Source organism: Pteronotus mesoamericanus, unplaced genomic scaffold, assembly GCF_021234165.1.
Source record: "Pteronotus mesoamericanus isolate MK-2021 breed Mesoamerican mustached bat unplaced genomic scaffold, CSHL_Meso_final contig_65, whole genome shotgun sequence".
NCBI classification, from domain to species: domain Eukaryota; kingdom Metazoa; phylum Chordata; class Mammalia; order Chiroptera; family Mormoopidae; genus Pteronotus; species Pteronotus mesoamericanus.
In genome coordinates, this window is record NW_026555228.1 from 13,407,496 (window position 1) to 13,426,040 (window position 18,545).

General features: G+C 38.7%; 1 protein-coding gene across 1 annotated transcript in view; it reads left to right on the plus strand.

The window, feature by feature from the left end:
* Positions 1 to 18,545, plus strand: part of POLA1 (DNA polymerase alpha 1, catalytic subunit) — a 278,486-nt gene that overhangs the window by 121,302 nt on the left and 138,639 nt on the right. Inside the window, exons 32-34 of the mRNA XM_054581169.1 lie at positions 1,924 to 2,098; positions 13,979 to 14,157; positions 15,745 to 15,876. Coding sequence (XP_054437144.1) covers positions 1,924 to 2,098; positions 13,979 to 14,157; positions 15,745 to 15,876 — 486 coding nt within the window. The remainder of the gene's footprint in view (positions 1 to 1,923; positions 2,099 to 13,978; positions 14,158 to 15,744; positions 15,877 to 18,545) is intronic.

The window sequence follows — 18,545 nt, forward strand, 5'->3', positions numbered from 1 at the left end:
TCTCTGTAAAGCATCCTTGTGAAGGTCATGAATTACTACATGGGCCTTCAAGCAAGACCAACATTACTCCTTAATCTGTTTTTAAACGTGTATGCTGCATGTTATTGCATATACCATGGGATCTTGCTAGATTTGAGAATTAGGTCTTAGAGAGGGAACATTTTATGTCATGGCCTAAGTGTTTTTCCAATACAACACGGCAAAACCTGTCATCCTATCAATTCTTTTGCATTCAGTCATTTTTGAGGTCAGATTTTTTAAATACAATAAGAAATGTGTTTGGGTCCCTGTTAAAACAAGTTTTTTTGTGTGTGGATATTTAAAAATAAAAACTTTTTCGACTGGTAATATGTGTAGAAATTTTCAACTGCTTTTTTAAAAACATACCTTACTAGGAGAAAGTCTTCTAATGATACATTGGAAAGTAACTCAAGTGCCACTATAAAAAATTACCTCTACAAATCTGATTTTTATTCATTACCAAAGTTTAGTAAACTCAACATTGCTATAATCTTAAGGACAGACTGGTTTTTAAAGGAACTACAATTCTATAAATTGACCAGGTTTCATGTGGTTGCTAAAAGGCAGTGTGAATACAGTTGTGGTGCATAAAAGACACTGCCCACGGTTTTTTCACTCTTTTTTGTCATTGGCTGTCACCTTACTCTCATCTAACAATTCAAACTTCTAAAAGGGCAACAATTAAAGTTGATTAATTCTGCGTAATTTCTTTAACTATATTGTAAACTCCCGAAAAATAATTATAAGCAAGTCTTTTGATCTGAGGTTTGCTTTCTTCCCAGGCATTTCATTAAATGTTAGCATAGGTAGAACCTAGTTCATAAATCTCTGTTTGTTTCCCTCAGGAGCCTAGCCAGAGAAAGAGACCCCCGCCTGCAGTATCTGGTAGAGACAGCGGTGTGGAGGGCTGCCTCTGCTTTGGGCTGGGCTCTGAGCTGAGAAGGGACTGATTGTAGCAGGAAGGAAAGAATAGGATTCACATTATAATCAGTTTTGCAGAGCAGCTGAGCACTGTGAATAGTTATAATTTACTAGTCTGAATATTAAATTCCGTTGTTGCAGACAAGAGGAGGAGTGGAGTGAGTTGTTGGATGTTGGTCCAGTAAAGCGATGGCTTTTTGATTCACAGATGATGATGACATCACCCACAGGGCTGTCTCGGGGCCAACTGCATGGACTTTCACAACTTTCATTTTTCTAGCGTAGAGAGGGACCCCTTGAAAGGCTCTTTGACCCAGCTTCCTTGCCTTGAGGAAGAGCCACCCGCACAGTGCAAAACGGCATGCCCTTCATTCCAGGGGTCAAATATTTTGCTTCTCGGGCACTGCCACTCCACCAGGTTCCTCATTAATTTTACTCTTAACCTGTTATGCCTTGCACAAAAGTGACTACCCTGTGGATCTCCTTCCCCTGTCTTTTCCTCTTGCACATTTGCTTCTCAATGATACATGTAGATCTCATAGAAAATATTACTGCCGAGGCCTTTAAAAGATGATACTATGACTAGAATGCCTGCAAGAAGGAGTTGCATTAACATAATAAAAGGACCACACGTGTTTTTTGTCATCACTCCTAAGGGCCCCTCTGACTAGACTAATTGTCAGCAAGTCTTCTCAGTGCAGTTCTGTGATGCGGCAGGTGGAATTATTTAATCTAGTCATGCCATCTTGTTCGTTTCATGTTTCAACAAAAAATAGAACACAACACATGCTGGATTTACATTCTTGGACAGTGGGCGAGATGTTCTCCTTCATCTCTCTACCCTTAGATGCATATGAAAAGGACTTCCTGGCGTTTGGAATTGAAAACGGAAAATTTGAATCCTTGTCCCTCTTTTGACCAAGCAAGCGTTGTATGTGCTTGAATTCCTTCCAACTTTACCTGTACCCTGTCCTCTTACAGGATGGGTCAAACCTCAGTGCAAATCAGAGGGCCTATGCACCTGAGCAGCTGCAGAAGCAAGACAATTTAACCATTGACACCCAATACTACCTGGCCCAGCAGATCCACCCAGTTGTGGCTCGGATCTGTGAGCCGATAGATGGAATCGATGCTGTCCTCATTGCAACATGGTTAGGTAAGTGCCCGAGCTCACGCAGCCCCTCACCACCAAGAGCAACACGTGCGCGCTCCTCCCTCTTCTGGCTGTCATGGGTCCTTTTCGTAGGTCCCGTGCTGAGCTGACCACTTCTTTGTTTATAGTTGGGCATTTATTTTTGTGGTGGTTTGGTTAATGTCTGTCTCCCCTCATAGACTGTAACCCCACATACTGGCTGTCTCTGTTACCACATGCCTGTTCCATAGCTGGCACTCAGTTGATGCTGAGGGGAGAGAGAGAAGGCAAAAGAAAGGATTGAGATGATTTTGGGTGCCATTGTAAGTGTCCTGAGTTTACATTGTTGTAGCTTTAATTAGTGAACTTCCATGAACAAGGAGGTTTATGATGTCTTGGCTATTGGTTCATCATGTCTCTGTCTCTAAAGGTATTTTCACATAAAGTGAAAAAACACAACCTTGTTAAGATTAAAAAGTTTAAGTTTTAGCATTCAGTTCCTGTGAGTATCCTAGTCTCACATTTATTTAAATACTTTTAAAATCAGGCTCACTGTTGTTGTCTAGGAATTGGCTGATTCCTAATTTCTCATCATCCCAGGAGGTGCCAGCCAACCCTGAAACCTCAATGTTTCTTTGATTTTTTTTTTTTGCTGTGTCACCAGATGATGATCTCTTGCATAGAAATGTATTTCATAACCTGCCCTGATTTCATTTCTGCACAAACAGCACGTAAAAAGTTACATTGCTTTAAGATCTCAACTCTCTATTCCATGTTACGCACAAATGAGAGGAATGCCTAATAAAGCTCTGAGATGGTTTCTCACTATCTGCAGGCAACGTTCAGAGCCGCTGACATCTCTGGCAGTTATGGACTCTTAACTTTCTAGCTCCAACCTGTATTTGTAGCTTTAGTTCTTAGTCAGTATACTCAGGGTCCCCTAAATAGGGCATTGCTCATTCTATTCCTGCTTCGTGGAAAATCTCCCCCTCTTCTCATTGAAAGGTCTGGCCTAAGACAAGGGCCTTTGCATCTTAGGGACTTGGGTTCAAATGCTAGTTGTGGTTCTGTGGCTTTGGCCAGCCTCCAGACCTTGGTCTAAGCCCGAGAGCCGAGGGGGTATTGTTCAGTGAGTGCTGTTAGCAGCCATATCCCACCCTCCTGCCAGGCTCCTGCATAAAGATGTCCACACTCCTCCAGTCCGTGAGATTTGCACATAGTGCTCAGTGTGCATTGCGGACTGAGATTAGATGGATGAATTATCGAGTCAGATAATTTCCATCCTGCCCCTGCTGAGTATGTGTCTGAGCTCCTCCCACCAGCCCTGTTTCCACTATCCCATCAGTGTCTGCTCTGGAAGTGGAAGCTCATTTTTGACATTTGCCTAAGCAAAACATAATTAGGAAGATAAAAATTCGACTACCCGAATCATCATATAATGTATTCTCAAAGTTGAGTTGTATTTGATGATATTTATAAATCCTCAGCTGGGAGGGAGGAGTGCGAGCGCACAATATTTTTTAGCTTCCTTCTTTTTCTCTCCTCTGCATTGAGTGCTCACTGTACCGGATGCTGCACTAAGTACTTTGCCTGTGTTTCTCATTGAATCCCTGCAACAGCCTCATGCGGGTACGTTGTATTTGTTCCATTTTACAGAGGATGAAGCCAAGGCTTAGAGGAGTAACTAACCTGGTCTTGTCACATAGCTCACTGTGACTGGATTGGGACCTAGCTCTGTGTGACTGCAAAGCTTGTGCTCTTGACTGCTGTGCTAAGCTGTACTGCCCCTTCTTAGCTATCAGAGCTGATTACAGATGTTTCAACCAGGAGTGAGATGGCGAGGATGTGCAGGCACGGGAGCTTTCTCTTCTCCCTCCTCTCCCTGCTGCAAGCCCCCCCTCTCCCACTGAAAACTCCTGAGCAAAACCATTTTTTTTTGTTTGGAGTAGATCTGCCAGGTTTTCATTTGTATTGTCAAGAACCTGATCTGAGTGCTAACCGTTACCCTTTCCGTTTTTGGTTTTGAATCTTCCAGTACTGAGGAGGGGTAAATGGAACAGCCCCGCCCCCACATGTGACATTTACCAGATAAGCGTGGAGCCTTGTATTTTCAGCAAAAGAGCTGTAGAGTAAAGGGTGGTAAAGCCTGCCCAGTGGACAGCCTGATGCCAGCTGAGAAAGCTGAAGACCAAGAGGCGACTAGACTGATTTTGTTGGTTCCAAGGTCATATTTAAGATCATTTTAATGTAAATTCAGCAGTGGGCAGATTTTGACTTGCTTAAAGCCAGACTTTATCCTCATTGCAGCAGCCTTATAATTATAGGCTGCCTTACGAATCCAGTTTCCACAACTGATTTTTCAAAGGCAGTAGCCCTAGTAGGTCCCACCCTCAAAGGGTTCACGTTATTACTGGCCGATCTCAGGCTACGGAGGGAGCCCTCAGTGCTTGCGCATGGTCCACGGCCCTGCCGTGTCCCCATCTGTCTACCGCATCACCTGCAAGTTCTTGGTGCAGCCCTTCCTGTATGGACACTGCTCTGGGCAGCTCTTTCCTGGAGCCTAGTAGCCAGGTTAGAGCTGCTCGAAGAGCCTGTGTCCTCAGCCTCGGGCTGGTCCCCGTTTTTATCTCCTGCCACTTGGTAGCAGCTTTTATGCTGAGGGCATGTGAGGTTGTCATCGAGCAGCCCCCTCCTTCCCTCCTCATTCTCTTATCCCAGTGCAGCCTGTGCCATCACCAGCGGAATCCACACGTCTATCTACACGAATAGTACATCTTGTAGGGCTTTGTCTCTCCCTCTTTCCTCGTGGGAGGGTCCGTGTTAACGGAGTACAGGACAGCACGCGTTGGTCACCATAAAGATCTGTAGAAAACACGGAAGTGCGCCGGGCAGATCTTGCCGGCGCTTGCGCCCTGCCCTATGCAGGAGCTGCATTTGGATCTGCATCCTTTATTCCTCCACCCCAAGTGAAAAATGAGGGTGGCTGTTCTTCACTAGGGGATTCGAGGCCCTTGTTATCAGTTCTCACTTAGCCTGTGGTTTGAGAGAGGAGGAGGGAGGAGATGGGGAAGTGGTGGGAAAGTAAGGGGAGTGTTAGGGGGTGCGTGGTTTCTAAGAGGTGCAAGCTGTAGGCATGAAATTACTGTAATTTGTTTTTAAAATTCTAAATCTGTTTTCTTTATATAAAAAAACTGCAGTTAGTGAACTGACACTGTTAAATAAATTGAAGTGTAAAAATGTATACATAAAATACAAGCCCTCCAACTGCCTAATCACAGACATAAAAATAATTCTCTTGCTTTTAATGTAGTTTTTATCTTTGATTAATGAAATGTATTATAGTGTTGAAACTTTACTGAAGTTTGATACTTTGTCCTTTTAGTTAGTACAAAGAAATCAGGAATAATGGCATAATTTCATTTAGGAAAATTATTAAGCTCATGATTTTTTATTTTTAAGATTCTTTTGTAGAGAGCAACTATATTTTTCAACTACCTTTTTCTTTCCCTATTGCTTTTATACTGCTTTCCTTGAAATGAAAGGCAAGCATCAAGTGTTGGTTTTATCCTGTGGCTTCACTTGGGAAATTCTGTGTTTCTTCCTGTCAAGATACCTCCTGGAGTCTGTCTGGTGGCATGTTGTATGGCCAGGTGTTCGGTATGGGAAGGCCATTTTAGTAAAAAGGAGAGAGGATAGTCTATTAAATGAGTGAATGAGCCTGTTGAATTGAAAGAGAATGATTTGTTCTCTCTAATAACTAATGGTGCTCATTATCCCACAGTAAAATGTGTATCATTTTTCTGAAATCCATGCAAGATTATTGCTATTGGGCTTAAATAAAGCAAAATTTTACTCTTTTCCATCTGTGAATAGGAAAAAAATGTAGTATTACTCTTTTATACAATAGCCCTATGGGAAACATGGTCACTAAAACTTGGAACTCTTAGCTTTTGTTCTCCAGACTATAGGTTTTTCTCTCTCTTGTTCTAATGAAAGCTCTCTGTAGTCTGTGGATCAAATATTCACAGTGTGTGCCAGCATCCAAATGGTCTTCTGTACCTGGCGAAACAGGCCAGTGATGAGAATAGTCTAAAGTTCATTCCTGAATTTCCTTTTTTAATAAATTTATATTTCATGTATAATGATACTTAGAATTATATAACATCTTTTCCTCCAATGAGTGACGACTTGTACAATACCTGTCAAGTACATTTCTTCATGGTCAGTGATAACATTTCTGGCATTTATCTATGTGGGCAGTTTTCTCATTGGTCCAGAGAAATTATTGGTGTTTGAAGAATGTGAGAATTGAAAATTTAATTTAATCTCCAAAAGTAGTGCTTAAAACAAGGCAGGGCACACTTGACCCAGTGTGTTCCTGGGTTCAATTAGAAAGTAAAAATTCCCTTTCTAAGAAAATGGCTGTATCACTCACAGTATTAAAGGTAGTTTTTTCTCAATAGGCAGGATCCAGTAACATCTTCTAAGAAATAAGTGCAACAGTGGGCCAGGCAGTGTTTGGGGTACCTTTGACAGGCTCGGGGAGGTACACCTACAAAAGATGGGAAGTGGAATAAAGTATAGGTGCTTGGGCACAGGGTGATTTCACCAGGAGGTATCTCAGGTATTGCTTAATCAATCAAGACTTTTTTTTTCATGATTAAGCTCTTAGAAGAATGTCTATACTTGACTGTCATTTCCAAACCTTAAATATTTTTTGTAAAATAATAGTAAAATTTTAAAAGTAAAATCATACCAAAAGCAAAGTAGGATGTTAAGTCTTGTCAGCGGATAAAGACCACCGCCCCTTTGACTTTGGAGCACCATTCCAAGTGCATTATCAAATGGTTCATGTTCTCTGTCTACTTTTGCATTCATTGAGTGGATTGATACTGAAGATCTGCTGTGCTTAGCATCTTAATGGGCGCTGTGCGGGATACAAAGTTGTCAGCCATGGTTCCTCTACTCCAATTATAGTCCCGTGGATTCACTGTTGGTGGGAAGTCCAGGGCACAGCATAGTGCATGTCACCAAAGAGGTAAAATTAAGGATTGTTGACATTCAGGGGCAGCAGAGACTACTTTTGGCTCTACTGGGAAGAGTGTATAGAATTGGAGGCACTGAAGGAATGTGCTGTGGAGAGCACAGTGTAGAGTTGGCAATGGTTGTCTGTCCCCACCTTGCACCAGTATTTCCGGCCCATTGCCACCTCATTCATAGGGTCACTCATGCCATGTCAGCCACTCCCCGTGGCACTAACATCACATTGGCACTGCCATCATATTGGGTTGGCCAAAAAATCCATTTATATTTTTTCCATAAAGTAAAAGACACATTTTTCATTTTCACCATTAACTTTTATCTACTTGGCTATTTTGAGTGTGCTGGCTGTCTCCTGCTATTGGCTTCGAGTGGGTAGAGGCCAGGGGCGCTGCTAAACACCTCCCAATGCATAAGGCAGCCCCACAGCAAAGAATCATTTGGCCAAAATGTCACTAGTTCCGACAAACTTTGCAAACCACTTTTGACACATTCGATCAGTATGTCACAGCACCTTCTCCATACACTGCACAAATATTTTTTTGCATTTCAGTTGCATTTTTAACCTTCTTGAAATAATAAAGCATAAAATGCCAAAAATGTTGCATACTTTCTTCCATCTTCAGTATTAAAGTGGCTGCACAAAAATACACCAATTTTCATAATTTTTAAAAAATGCACGCTGATATGACAGCTGTCGCAATACAATCTTAACAAAATTGTTTCTAATGAAGTTAAAGACAACTAAACAGTACTAGAGTCATTGTATGGAAAAAACCCAAACAAACTTTTTGGGTAACCCAATATAACATGAGGCCTGTCCAGAAAGTATCCAGCCATGTACGGTGAAAAATAGAGGCATTTATTGAAGAAGATACAAGAAACATTGTACATAGGATAGTGATGCCTCAGTCTCCTTCAAAGGAGGCACCTTGGGACCTCACACAGTTCTCCCAATTGCCATCAGCTGCCCTGTTGTATTTTCCTCAATCTCATCAACGGGCTGAAATCTCTTCCCTTTCAAAGGTGACTTTAGTTTTGGGAAAAGCCAGAGGTCGCAGGGCACCAAATCTGGGCTGTAGTGGGGCTGTGTCACCTGGGTGATTTGATGTTTGGCCAAAAAACTCTGCATGAGATGTGATGCATGAGCCAATGCATTGTGATGAAGCTGCCAATCACCAGCTGCCCATAGCTGTGGCCTCTGAATCATCTGAATAGTTTCCTCAGGGGAATGTTCAAGCTTCATACAAAATTTGATGGAGATTTATTGCTCTACTCGCTCAGTCATTTTGAATGCCATGGCCACACAGTATACATGCTCACTCAACGGGGTCTACGGCCCTCATTGAGTATAGTGATGTCATTGTTCACACATGCGCATTTCAGTCCACTCTCCTTGGCTGCCAGGTTACATCAGTGTGCGAACCGTTCTCATTATATCAACAATGGTTGGACCTTTTCTGACAGATCTCATATATCATTGCTTTCCTGCCAAGCTTTTTAGCTACATACGCAAAAGTACACAAAACCTAACTAAACAGCTTGATGCATTTTCACAAACATATACTATTGTAGTCAGCACTGAACACAAGCAACAGTATATTACTATATCCCCAGGAGCCTGTCTTATAGAAACTATCCTCCACCCCCAACCAGAAAACCACTATCATGACTATGACACCATAGATGAGGTTTTCTTATTTTTGGATGTTACACAAATTATGTCTTTGGTCTCTGTGTCTGGCTGCTTTCATTCATTATGTTTGTGAGATTGGTCCATGTGGTTGTACTTCATTTCTGTAGAGTACTTCATTGTTTGACTATACCACGCTGTATGACTGTATGTAGAACCTATGGGTTTTTCCCACATTTGGACAATTATGGATAATGCTGCTTTGAGCATTCTTGCACATGACTGCTGTGGAACAATTGCATGTATTTCTGTTGGGTATATACTTAGGAGGAGAATTCCTAGGTTCTAGGTCGTAGGGGATATGTATGTTCAGCCTTAGTAGGTCCTACTAATTTTCTTAGTATTTTTAAAAAAGATTTTATTTATTTATTTTTAGAGAGAGGGGAAGGGAGGGAGAAAGAGAGGGAGAGAAACATCAATGTGTGGTTGCCTCTTGTGCCCTCCCCCCTTATGGGGACGGCAGCCCTGACTGGAAATCAAACCGGTGACCCTCTGCTTCACAATTTCCCGCACTCAGTCCACTGAGTCACACAAGCCAGGGCAGATACTACTACTTTCCAAAGTAGCTCTCCTAATTTACAGCCATGCTAGCAGTGGGTGCTCCACATTCTTAACCAACATTTGGTGTTTTCTTTTTCATCTTATGTGGTGGCATAATGTTGTGGTTTTAATTTGCATTTGTTTGATGACTAATAATGTTGAGTACCTGTTCACATGCTTTTTGGCCATTTGAATATCTCCTTTTGTGAGGTGCCTGTTCAAGTCTTTTTCTGTGCTTGTATTGGGTTGTCTTTTTCTTACTGACTTGCGGACGTTCCTTATATATTCTAAATGAGTCTTTTGGAAATTATCGCAGACACCTTTTATTCGGCATGCTTTTTCTTCTATTATAATTTACATATTGTAAAATGCTGCCATCTTAAGAGTTTCATACAGCTTATCAAGACAGAACATTTCCATCACCTAGAGAGTTCCCTTGTACCCCTTGCCAGTCAGTACCCCACCACACATAAAAATGGCCACTCATCTGAATTCTATGACCATAGGTTAGTTTTGTCTATTCTAGAATTCTATAGAAATGACTTCCTATGGTATGTACTTTTTGTGTTCAGCTTCTTTCATTTAGCATATTTTTGAGATTCATCTGTCTTTTAGCATCTGTTAGTATCTATTCTTTTTCATTGCTGAGTAGTAGTTCATGGTAGATACCAGTTTATTTATTCATTCTCATGTTGATGGATATCTGAATTGAATTGTTACCAATTTCGGGTTATTATGAATGAAAACTGCTGGAATATTCTTGTACAAGGTTTTTAAAAATGGATGTAGCATTCACCTTTAAAAAAAGTCATTATTTTTGTTTAATCACACTAAATTTTCAGTTTGTGTATTGTTCTCTAGGAAGTGCAGATTGACGAAAGCCTGGATTCGTGCAAAAGATAAATGATTTTTTTCCTAAAAGAAACTTTTCGGAAAAATTCACAGTAGGATTTAATTAATTAGCTTCCCTAGTAGTTTGAATCATATTAGAAACAATTGCTTGGGAACACCAGTTACCGTACTCATTTGGAGTTTCATTCATACAGATTTTTCCAAACTCTTGCTCACTTGTGTGAACACATATAATTGGCTTTACTGTAGTTGTTTACAATTACATTAATAGAGACCTTGTCTTTGGGAGGAATTATTTGGTCAGATGTATTAGCCTCTCTCTCAGCCGTGTTTAGAACTTGAGTTTGAAACCGTGTGAATACTCCTTTGGGAATGGCAGCATATGAACATTCTGAAAACAGGTAGTTTACAAGGGTTAGAACTAGTACAGTGGTAGGAAAAAGAACTTTGTGCTCAATGTGATACTAGAGGTACATGTGATGAGAATATGGTGATCTTAAGTGAAAAACAGTATTGCTGAGCTCCTCCACCCCAATGCCTATGATGTTACTTTCTATAAATACTTCGTGAAACATGAGAGTTTTGATTTCATTGCCAGAATAATGTAAGATCTTATAAATTTTCTAATTATAAATGACAATATTTTAATTTTATTCTACTGCCCCTTCTGTTGCACCCTCAAGGAAAAATGATGTGTGACTAGATCACTACAAGTCACAGTATTGAATTACAGCGCACATCATTTGTGCTTATTGTGGGGAAAACTACTGTTGTTGTTTCCCTAGAGACCTGGTGCCAAGCCCATGAGGCTGCTCCTGCTTTTATCCTGTGCTGGACCAAATGATCAAAGTCACCTGTCGAAAGCTAGTCTAGTAGAAGTGGAAGCTCCTTTTCTCAAATGGGGCATAAAGTTTATTTCTTCAGCCAGTTCAGAAAAAGTGTCATCAAGATTTTGCTTTAATCTGTCATTTCTGACAAAAGTATCTAATTTTGGAGAGACTATAATTACAAATGGAGTTCTATATGGAAGCCCTCTTTTGCCCATTTAAAAATTCAGAACCTACCTCTAGGTGGCAGCACCAGATACTTTTTTCCTGTTGCTTTTTACTACAGCCTTAATGAGTTATGTATAAGCAGGAAAACTTTTTAAGTCTCCCGAAACTTCAAAATAAGCTGCTTATTGCCAATTTTGTGAGGATTAGAAAAATTATGTTGAATAAGTTGAGGGCCTGTTTAAGCCTGGATTTTGACCTTTAAAAAAAAGATTCTGACAGCAGTGATCCTTATTTTTTAACATGACATTATATATTTTCTTTAAAAGATTTAATTTAGCCCTTTGTGATTTGACTGCTGAACTTATAATTGTCCTCCTATGAAAATAACTCTTTATGACATTTTTGTATGCAAGTAACTTGTACAAGGATTATTATATACCTAATATTTCAAGGTAATTACAGTATCTTCTCCCTTCATATATTAAAAGTTTAACATTGACTTATGACCAAGAGTGCTGAGTTGAAGAAGTCCCTTTTCTTGAAAAATTCAGCTTGCAAATAGTAAATGTGAAGTAATCAGCTAGATCAGTTGGCTTTGTTATATCCACGGGAAGATGAGAGCTGTTTGTGGATATGGGCATTTAAAGTAGACATTTCATAAGTCCTGGTATTTTTTTCCTAACTCTTGCCCACTCGTTGGGCTTTTCTCCATAAGTAGCAAGGTATACCGTGTCCAGCTTTGGCCCACTCAGCTGGCAGCTTGGCCGGGCCTCGGATGCACTGAGTCGACCATGACTGGTAGAAAGGCCTAGAGAGAGCTTTTATTGCTTCCCTGTCACAGCCTGGCCAGTTCTGTACATGTGCAAAGCTAGCATTTCATTCCTTGATTTTTCATGTTGTTAAAATATCTTGCCTTTTAGAAAATCCTTACTTTTTTTCTTTTTCCTTTATTTTTGAGTAGTAGCCTGGAAATTGATGAATAATGATATCAGAGAAAAAGTAAAACTGCATCCTCATAATCGCAAATAAAGCAAGACATGTGTGAATGCAGTTGGATTCACAACTAGAGTTGAAGAAATTTCCAAGTTCCCCTTCACTGCAGAGAAGAAATGGCATCATTCAATGGGCATGGTCTCTCTCACTCAGGCCCCTGCCCCTTCCTCACATACTTCACTGATTGGCTCTTTCTCTTTGCGGATCGGTAACTTGTAAAATAAAAATATATAGTGAGTCTTGGGGCCAAGTGACCTATGTTACAGTGCTTTATATCACTAACCAAGAACAATTTTTCAAGTTGTTTTTGAACGTGTATTCTTCGTCCTTATTATATATACACTATCATGTTAGAAAGTACTCACTTTGATCAGTTCCTACAAAGAGCAGCTGTTAACTGGCTATGCACCATGAATGTGTTTCATATTCCAAATACATCAGGTTGAATGAATGTAGTCTGGATTAAATGATATTCATCCATTATTTTACTTTTTCATTTGTATGACATTTATTGAGTGTTTACCATGTGACAGGCACCATTGAAAACAGTTTGTCCTCTAATGTCTTATTTAAACTTCAAAAGTGCATGTCCATTTTGCAGGTGAGCAAACTGAGAATCACAGTGTCAGCCTTATTGTTTGCTCAGCACCTGCCACAGTGTCAGAGTTAGCCTCAAGTCTTTCATAATTACTAGATGTTACTTGACAGTTGACCAAATAGGATTTAGGATCTTGTCGCTGAATTCTGCAGACACCTGTTAGATCTACCCGTGCAGCTATTGATAGAGTCTTGCCCATTTTAGATGTTTTTGATATTTGAACTTTTTGCTCAATAATGTTTTATCTTATTTACCTTTATACTAAAATAAATACGATTGCTTTCCTTAGATTTCTAAACCGCCTAGAATTCTTAGGGACTGCTCAGTTACACTTGCAAGAAAATATTTTAAGATATAATGTGGAGTAATTATCTTGAAGTGTAAATTCAAAGAAAGGATTTTGAGAGATATGCTTTGAGCAATGGTAAATTAAGTTGGTTGACCTTGAAATGGTTATTTTAAGTTTGGGGAAACATGATAGCATAAACTATGCATCAATTGATTTCTTGTGTCGGTTTGCTTGAAATATGGAAGCTATATTTGGTTTCAGGATTGTTGGGGGCATTTTGGCTTATAGGATCTGTAGATTCATTTTTTTGCATGTATTTTAAATTTCTGAATTCAGAACACCAGAAAAAAAATACCGCGTTTTGTCTTATATGCTGCTGCTGAATTTTAACCACTGAATTAGATTGCAACCTACATGCTGTTACCTACTGAGCCAAGATGTAATCGACCACTGCATTGAAATCGGGATTAGCAGTTGTGTCTGCACTTGAAGGAGTTGTAATAGCAGTGAACTTGTTTTCTTTTATGGGATTTTTATTCTCTATTTTCAATATTAATGGTAATACTTTGATTTTAAGAGATTTTCTTAGTAATAATGTAAGTTTATTTGTGATTTCACTGTAATTTTGAGAAATACTAAAACCATCCTATAGAAGTAGTTAGTTGCTTCCAAACCCAAATGTCCACTGGCATATTTCTGCAGTGCTGTTTACGTGTTTTATTTATAACGTCTTATAAAAAGAGACATTTGTCCATGTGATATGAGCCTCTGTCTTGAATTCAAATGATTGCGTGTGTGTGAATTTAAAATTACTCTTTTGTGAGTTTTTAGGGGGGGTTATTTTTTGGATAAAGGAATTCAAATAATTGTACCTTTATGAATTTTTTTTCTTTTGTATCAATAGGACTCGACCCCACCCAATTTAGAGTACATCATTATCATAAAGATGAAGAGAATGATGTTCTACTTGGTGGCCCAGCACAGCTCACCGATGAGGAGAAATACAGGGACTGTGACAGATTCAAATGTCCCTGCCCTGAATGTGGAACTGAGAATATTTACGATAGTGTCTTCGAGGGTTCGGTTAGTTGTCTCTTTTTGTTTCCTGTTTCCATTTTATGAGTGAACTAGTATAAAGGCCTTTTCTCCCCAGTATATGTATAAAAAGGAAAAAACATTGCTTTTATGTGTTTAATATTGTTTTTGGCTTCCTAGAGTGCTTGGCCTTGCTTTTTAAATGGAATCTCTTAAAATATCTAAATTATCTTAAAGTATTTTTATTGTAATTCCTTAATTAGTAACCTGTATTTCCCCACTCCCAGCCCAATTTATTAAGACTTAGAGCAATATTTTTCTGTATCTTAAATCAAGTTAATGGGAACTACGTGTTTTTGGAAAGTTTTTGTTTATCTTTACACATCCCACTTGCCTCCTTTTTGACAAAGGTACTCTGATTATCTTTTCTGCTGTCTTTGCATGTCAGACACTTAAGAAGTCACAGGGAGACATTCCTTTCAAGAAGTACTGCCAAAAAATGTATCATTGACCTTGGATCAGAACTTGAAACCTGGCCAATTTACTTGATTCCACTGCAAGTGTTATACATGTACTAGCTATTGGCAAATGAGTAGGCAGCAGAACCGTGTAAAACCTTGAAACTGAAAGAAAATACATCCTTTATCTAAATTAAAAGTAATTATTTTAAGTTAATTTGGACAAACAGCAGATGTTTTGCATTTTTTTGAATCAAAACAAAGCAGCCTTTGGAAGCAAGTGCGAGGAAGAGGCAGACGCAGATCAGCAATACTCGCTAAATCCTTGAGTTTTGCTTCATTACAGCTGTAAATAAGATAGTTAATTGCATGGAGGCTTGACGACTTGCAGATGGGCTAACTGTGGAAGAGCCGATGTCAAGCTCTGAAATCTCTTCCACCTGGAATTGCTTAGCGTGGCGGGCAGGGTTATGTACCAGATTGAAGCAGAAAACCAAGATGTTTAAGTATCAAGAAGAAAAACACATGCTCCAGAAACCCCAACAGTTTTCCTATATATTTGCTTTGTCTTTGTTTGAAACAAAACAAGATGTTTTCTCCAACTACTAATAGTTAATTCTTTCAAATTCCTACTCCTCCTGCTTTCCCTCCCCCAAGTACATTTAATGGGGGGTAGGAATTTTGGATTTGCTAAGCTGACAAAACATGATTGCTTTGTGGTGTAACGCTTAATTTTTAGGCTTTATTCTTAAAATTAAGATGACGATATGAAAGCAAACTAATGTCATTAGTGCTCTTGCTTTATCCTCAGGTTTGGAATGAATAAGGGCAAATTTAAAATTTTGATATGTCTATAAAGGATGTTTATTTCCAATAACATCCCTTCACTGGCATTTTCACAGGGAAAATTAGTTTACCCATAGGGTCTGTCATGTATAGAAGTTAAAAAAATAAGTACTTTTAGGGTTTTCCCTTCAACTTCATGCTCCAATATGATGGTGGCAAAAGAGTGAAAGGTATATGTGACTAAGGGAATATTTGAGGGGGAAGCAGTTGAAGAAGTAAGATTAAAACTCACCAGTAAAATGAATGACAAATGCTGTATACCAGAACGGCATATAAGTTTTAAGCACAGGAAACCTTTTATAACCTTTTGTGTCTGACTTGACTTCTACAGGGAACCGATGTGGAGCTCAGCTTGTATCGTTGCAGTAACATCAACTGTAAGGCTTCACCTCTGAACTTCATGGTACAGCTGAGCAACAAATTGATCTTGGATATTAGACGTTACATTAAAAAATACTACGAGGTGAGCATCCACTATGACTTTTTTTACACACACAGCTTACTTAGATTTGGTACTTGTTATAAAATAAAAGAATGTGATTTTGTGTTACTGTTTTTCTTATGAAACTAAAATTTTTAAAAGTCTTGGGAGGAAAATGATTTGCTTTTCTATTGGGTATTACACCTCTCCTTAATGAGAAATATTTTAAATAGTGAAATTTTTGCTTTTAAGGAAAAATGAGGATATAATCGGGAAATGTTTTAGGTTACTGTTACCTAAATAAGACTAAATCCAGTGATCACTCAGCTAGTTGGACAAAGGAGGTAAACTCAATATTGCTTATCTTTGGCTGATTTTAATAGATGAAGACTTTGCGTTTATGTGGTAATCGAAACCATTTCATAGCTTAGTTGTCCGAGGAAATAAAACAAAAAATCTTTTAAAATAAAATGCAATTTGTCTGGCTTTTTATATGCCACAACAGTGAGTGAGCTGTCTGTGTTAAAAAGGCTTTTTTCAAAGTTTTTGTTTTATTTTCAACAATTTCATATGAATGAGTTTTTTCCTCTTCAGAAATTAAAAAACTGTACATTTCCATTTACCATTTGATTTTTCTTAGTGCTTTGTTATGTCATTTGTCATCTAAACAAAATTTCTATTACTTGAAAGTTCACTGTGACTTACTTAAAGAAGCTACATTGGCAAAGCATTTCCAAAAATGCTCAGGCTCTATTAGGTAAGACCCATAACTTTGATCAATATCTCTCTATATTGTTTTCTTATATGTTAGTTAACATATAATGTAGCATTTTCTTATTTAGAATGGATCTTATTAAATGGAAATTGAGTATTAGATCAGTAGGATGAAGAGTGAAAACGGAGTTCTCAGTATCATAATTTTGGAGTGGAATAATTTGTATTTGTCAAAAAAAACCCAAGTAAGTTTGCCTGCAGATATTTTTAAAATAATAATTATGACTACATTTTGGGAAATCTGAAACATTTTAGTGAATAATGCTGTGCTGTACTTAATGAACAGTTGGATGGGAATAAAGGTTATCTGTGGGTTCACATTCCGCAGTAGATGAAATGTTCCGCACATGAAATGTTAGGCCTTTATTTAGCATGAAGAGCCCAAATCAAAACTATTCAGCTCCTCATTTACAGACCTCACTGAGTACACTATGATTCTTGACTCTTGGGAAGAATTCCGAGTTTTCTCTCTGTGTTTAGTCTATCAAAATCTTCACCATGGAAATGTTAATACTAGAAGAAACTCATCTATTCCCTTCTATAAGAAGGGACAACCTGTTTTGACTAAGTTGGGAATAGGCAGAAAAATGATCTTCTCTATAGTTAGAAATGTGCCCTAACTGAAAGATGGATCTCTAACCTAACGGCGTGTGTGCTGTGGTGGTGTTGGTGGTAGTGTTACATGACTATTTTTCAAGCTAAATAACCTAGTTTTGTGGATCTGGAAATTCGTCCCAGAGTTCTATTGTGTTTGCTTCAGTTGTCTGCCAGCCATTCTCACTAACAGCAAGTAACAGTTTTCCTATAGTTACTGCCCACTTGAGTGACTTTTTAAAGGGATTTCTAATGAAAATATCCAAATGTCACTCTTAAAGTTGAAGATTGATATGACTATCCTCAAAATTAAGAGCCTATTTCTCTGCTTTCTGATCTTAGTCATATGTGATTCGATGGGAGAGGAAGAAATCCATCATTCTTTTTATGACCCCATGTTGAACAAATGTTAAAAATATTCCCAAAGTGAGCTTTTACACAGAAAGCTCTTGCACCTTTAGGTTCTACTTCATTGGTAGACTGCTCTCTTTCCTCCTCACCCCCAGACCTAAAACAACTTTTGCAGGCAGAGGGACATGGCATTGAGTTTCTTTTTATTGTGCCTCAAATGATGATGATTACAGTTAATGCATTGTGATGTACCACAGTGATGGTGGTCCAGCTGGAGATTAATACACCAAGTGTACAGAAGGCAAGGACAATAAGTACAGACATACCTCGTTTTGCTGTGCTTCGCTTTATTGCGCTTGTGTTTTTCACACACTAGAGGTAAGACCCTCACCAGCAAAAAGATTACGGCTCATTTTATTATGATGTTTGCTTTATTGTGGTGATCTGAAACTGAACCCACAATATCTCTGAGGTCTGCCTCTATGGAAATTAAGTGACCGTTCTCTGAAGCTAATGACCAAAAAGGTTTCCTTCTATTTTGCAAGTTAAAAAATACTCCCCCAACTGGACATAAAAGTTACTAGTAGGACTGAGAGCAAGTCTCAATAGTTCTTTTTCTTTTTCATTTTAGTCATAGAATCATTGCAGGGAAAGTACAACCTACATTGAGAAAGGGAGGCATCTCCATGAACAAGGAACTTTAGGAAGACAGTGGAAGAGTATGATACTTGACCAAACACTGTAACCTCCGAAGAAATGTAGTAGTTCTAGATCACCAGGAAATTGGGTTATCAGGAACAAAGGGACAGAAGTTTATGGTAACAAAATAAACTTCGGAATCACTTTTAAAAAATCCATCCCATAGCCTGTTTTTTTCTGTCATGAATAAACAGTACTGACTGAATAAATGTAATGTAACAAATATTAAAAATATTATATATCTGAGAATCAATCAATATCATATCATATCGTTTTAATACTGACTCTTTTAA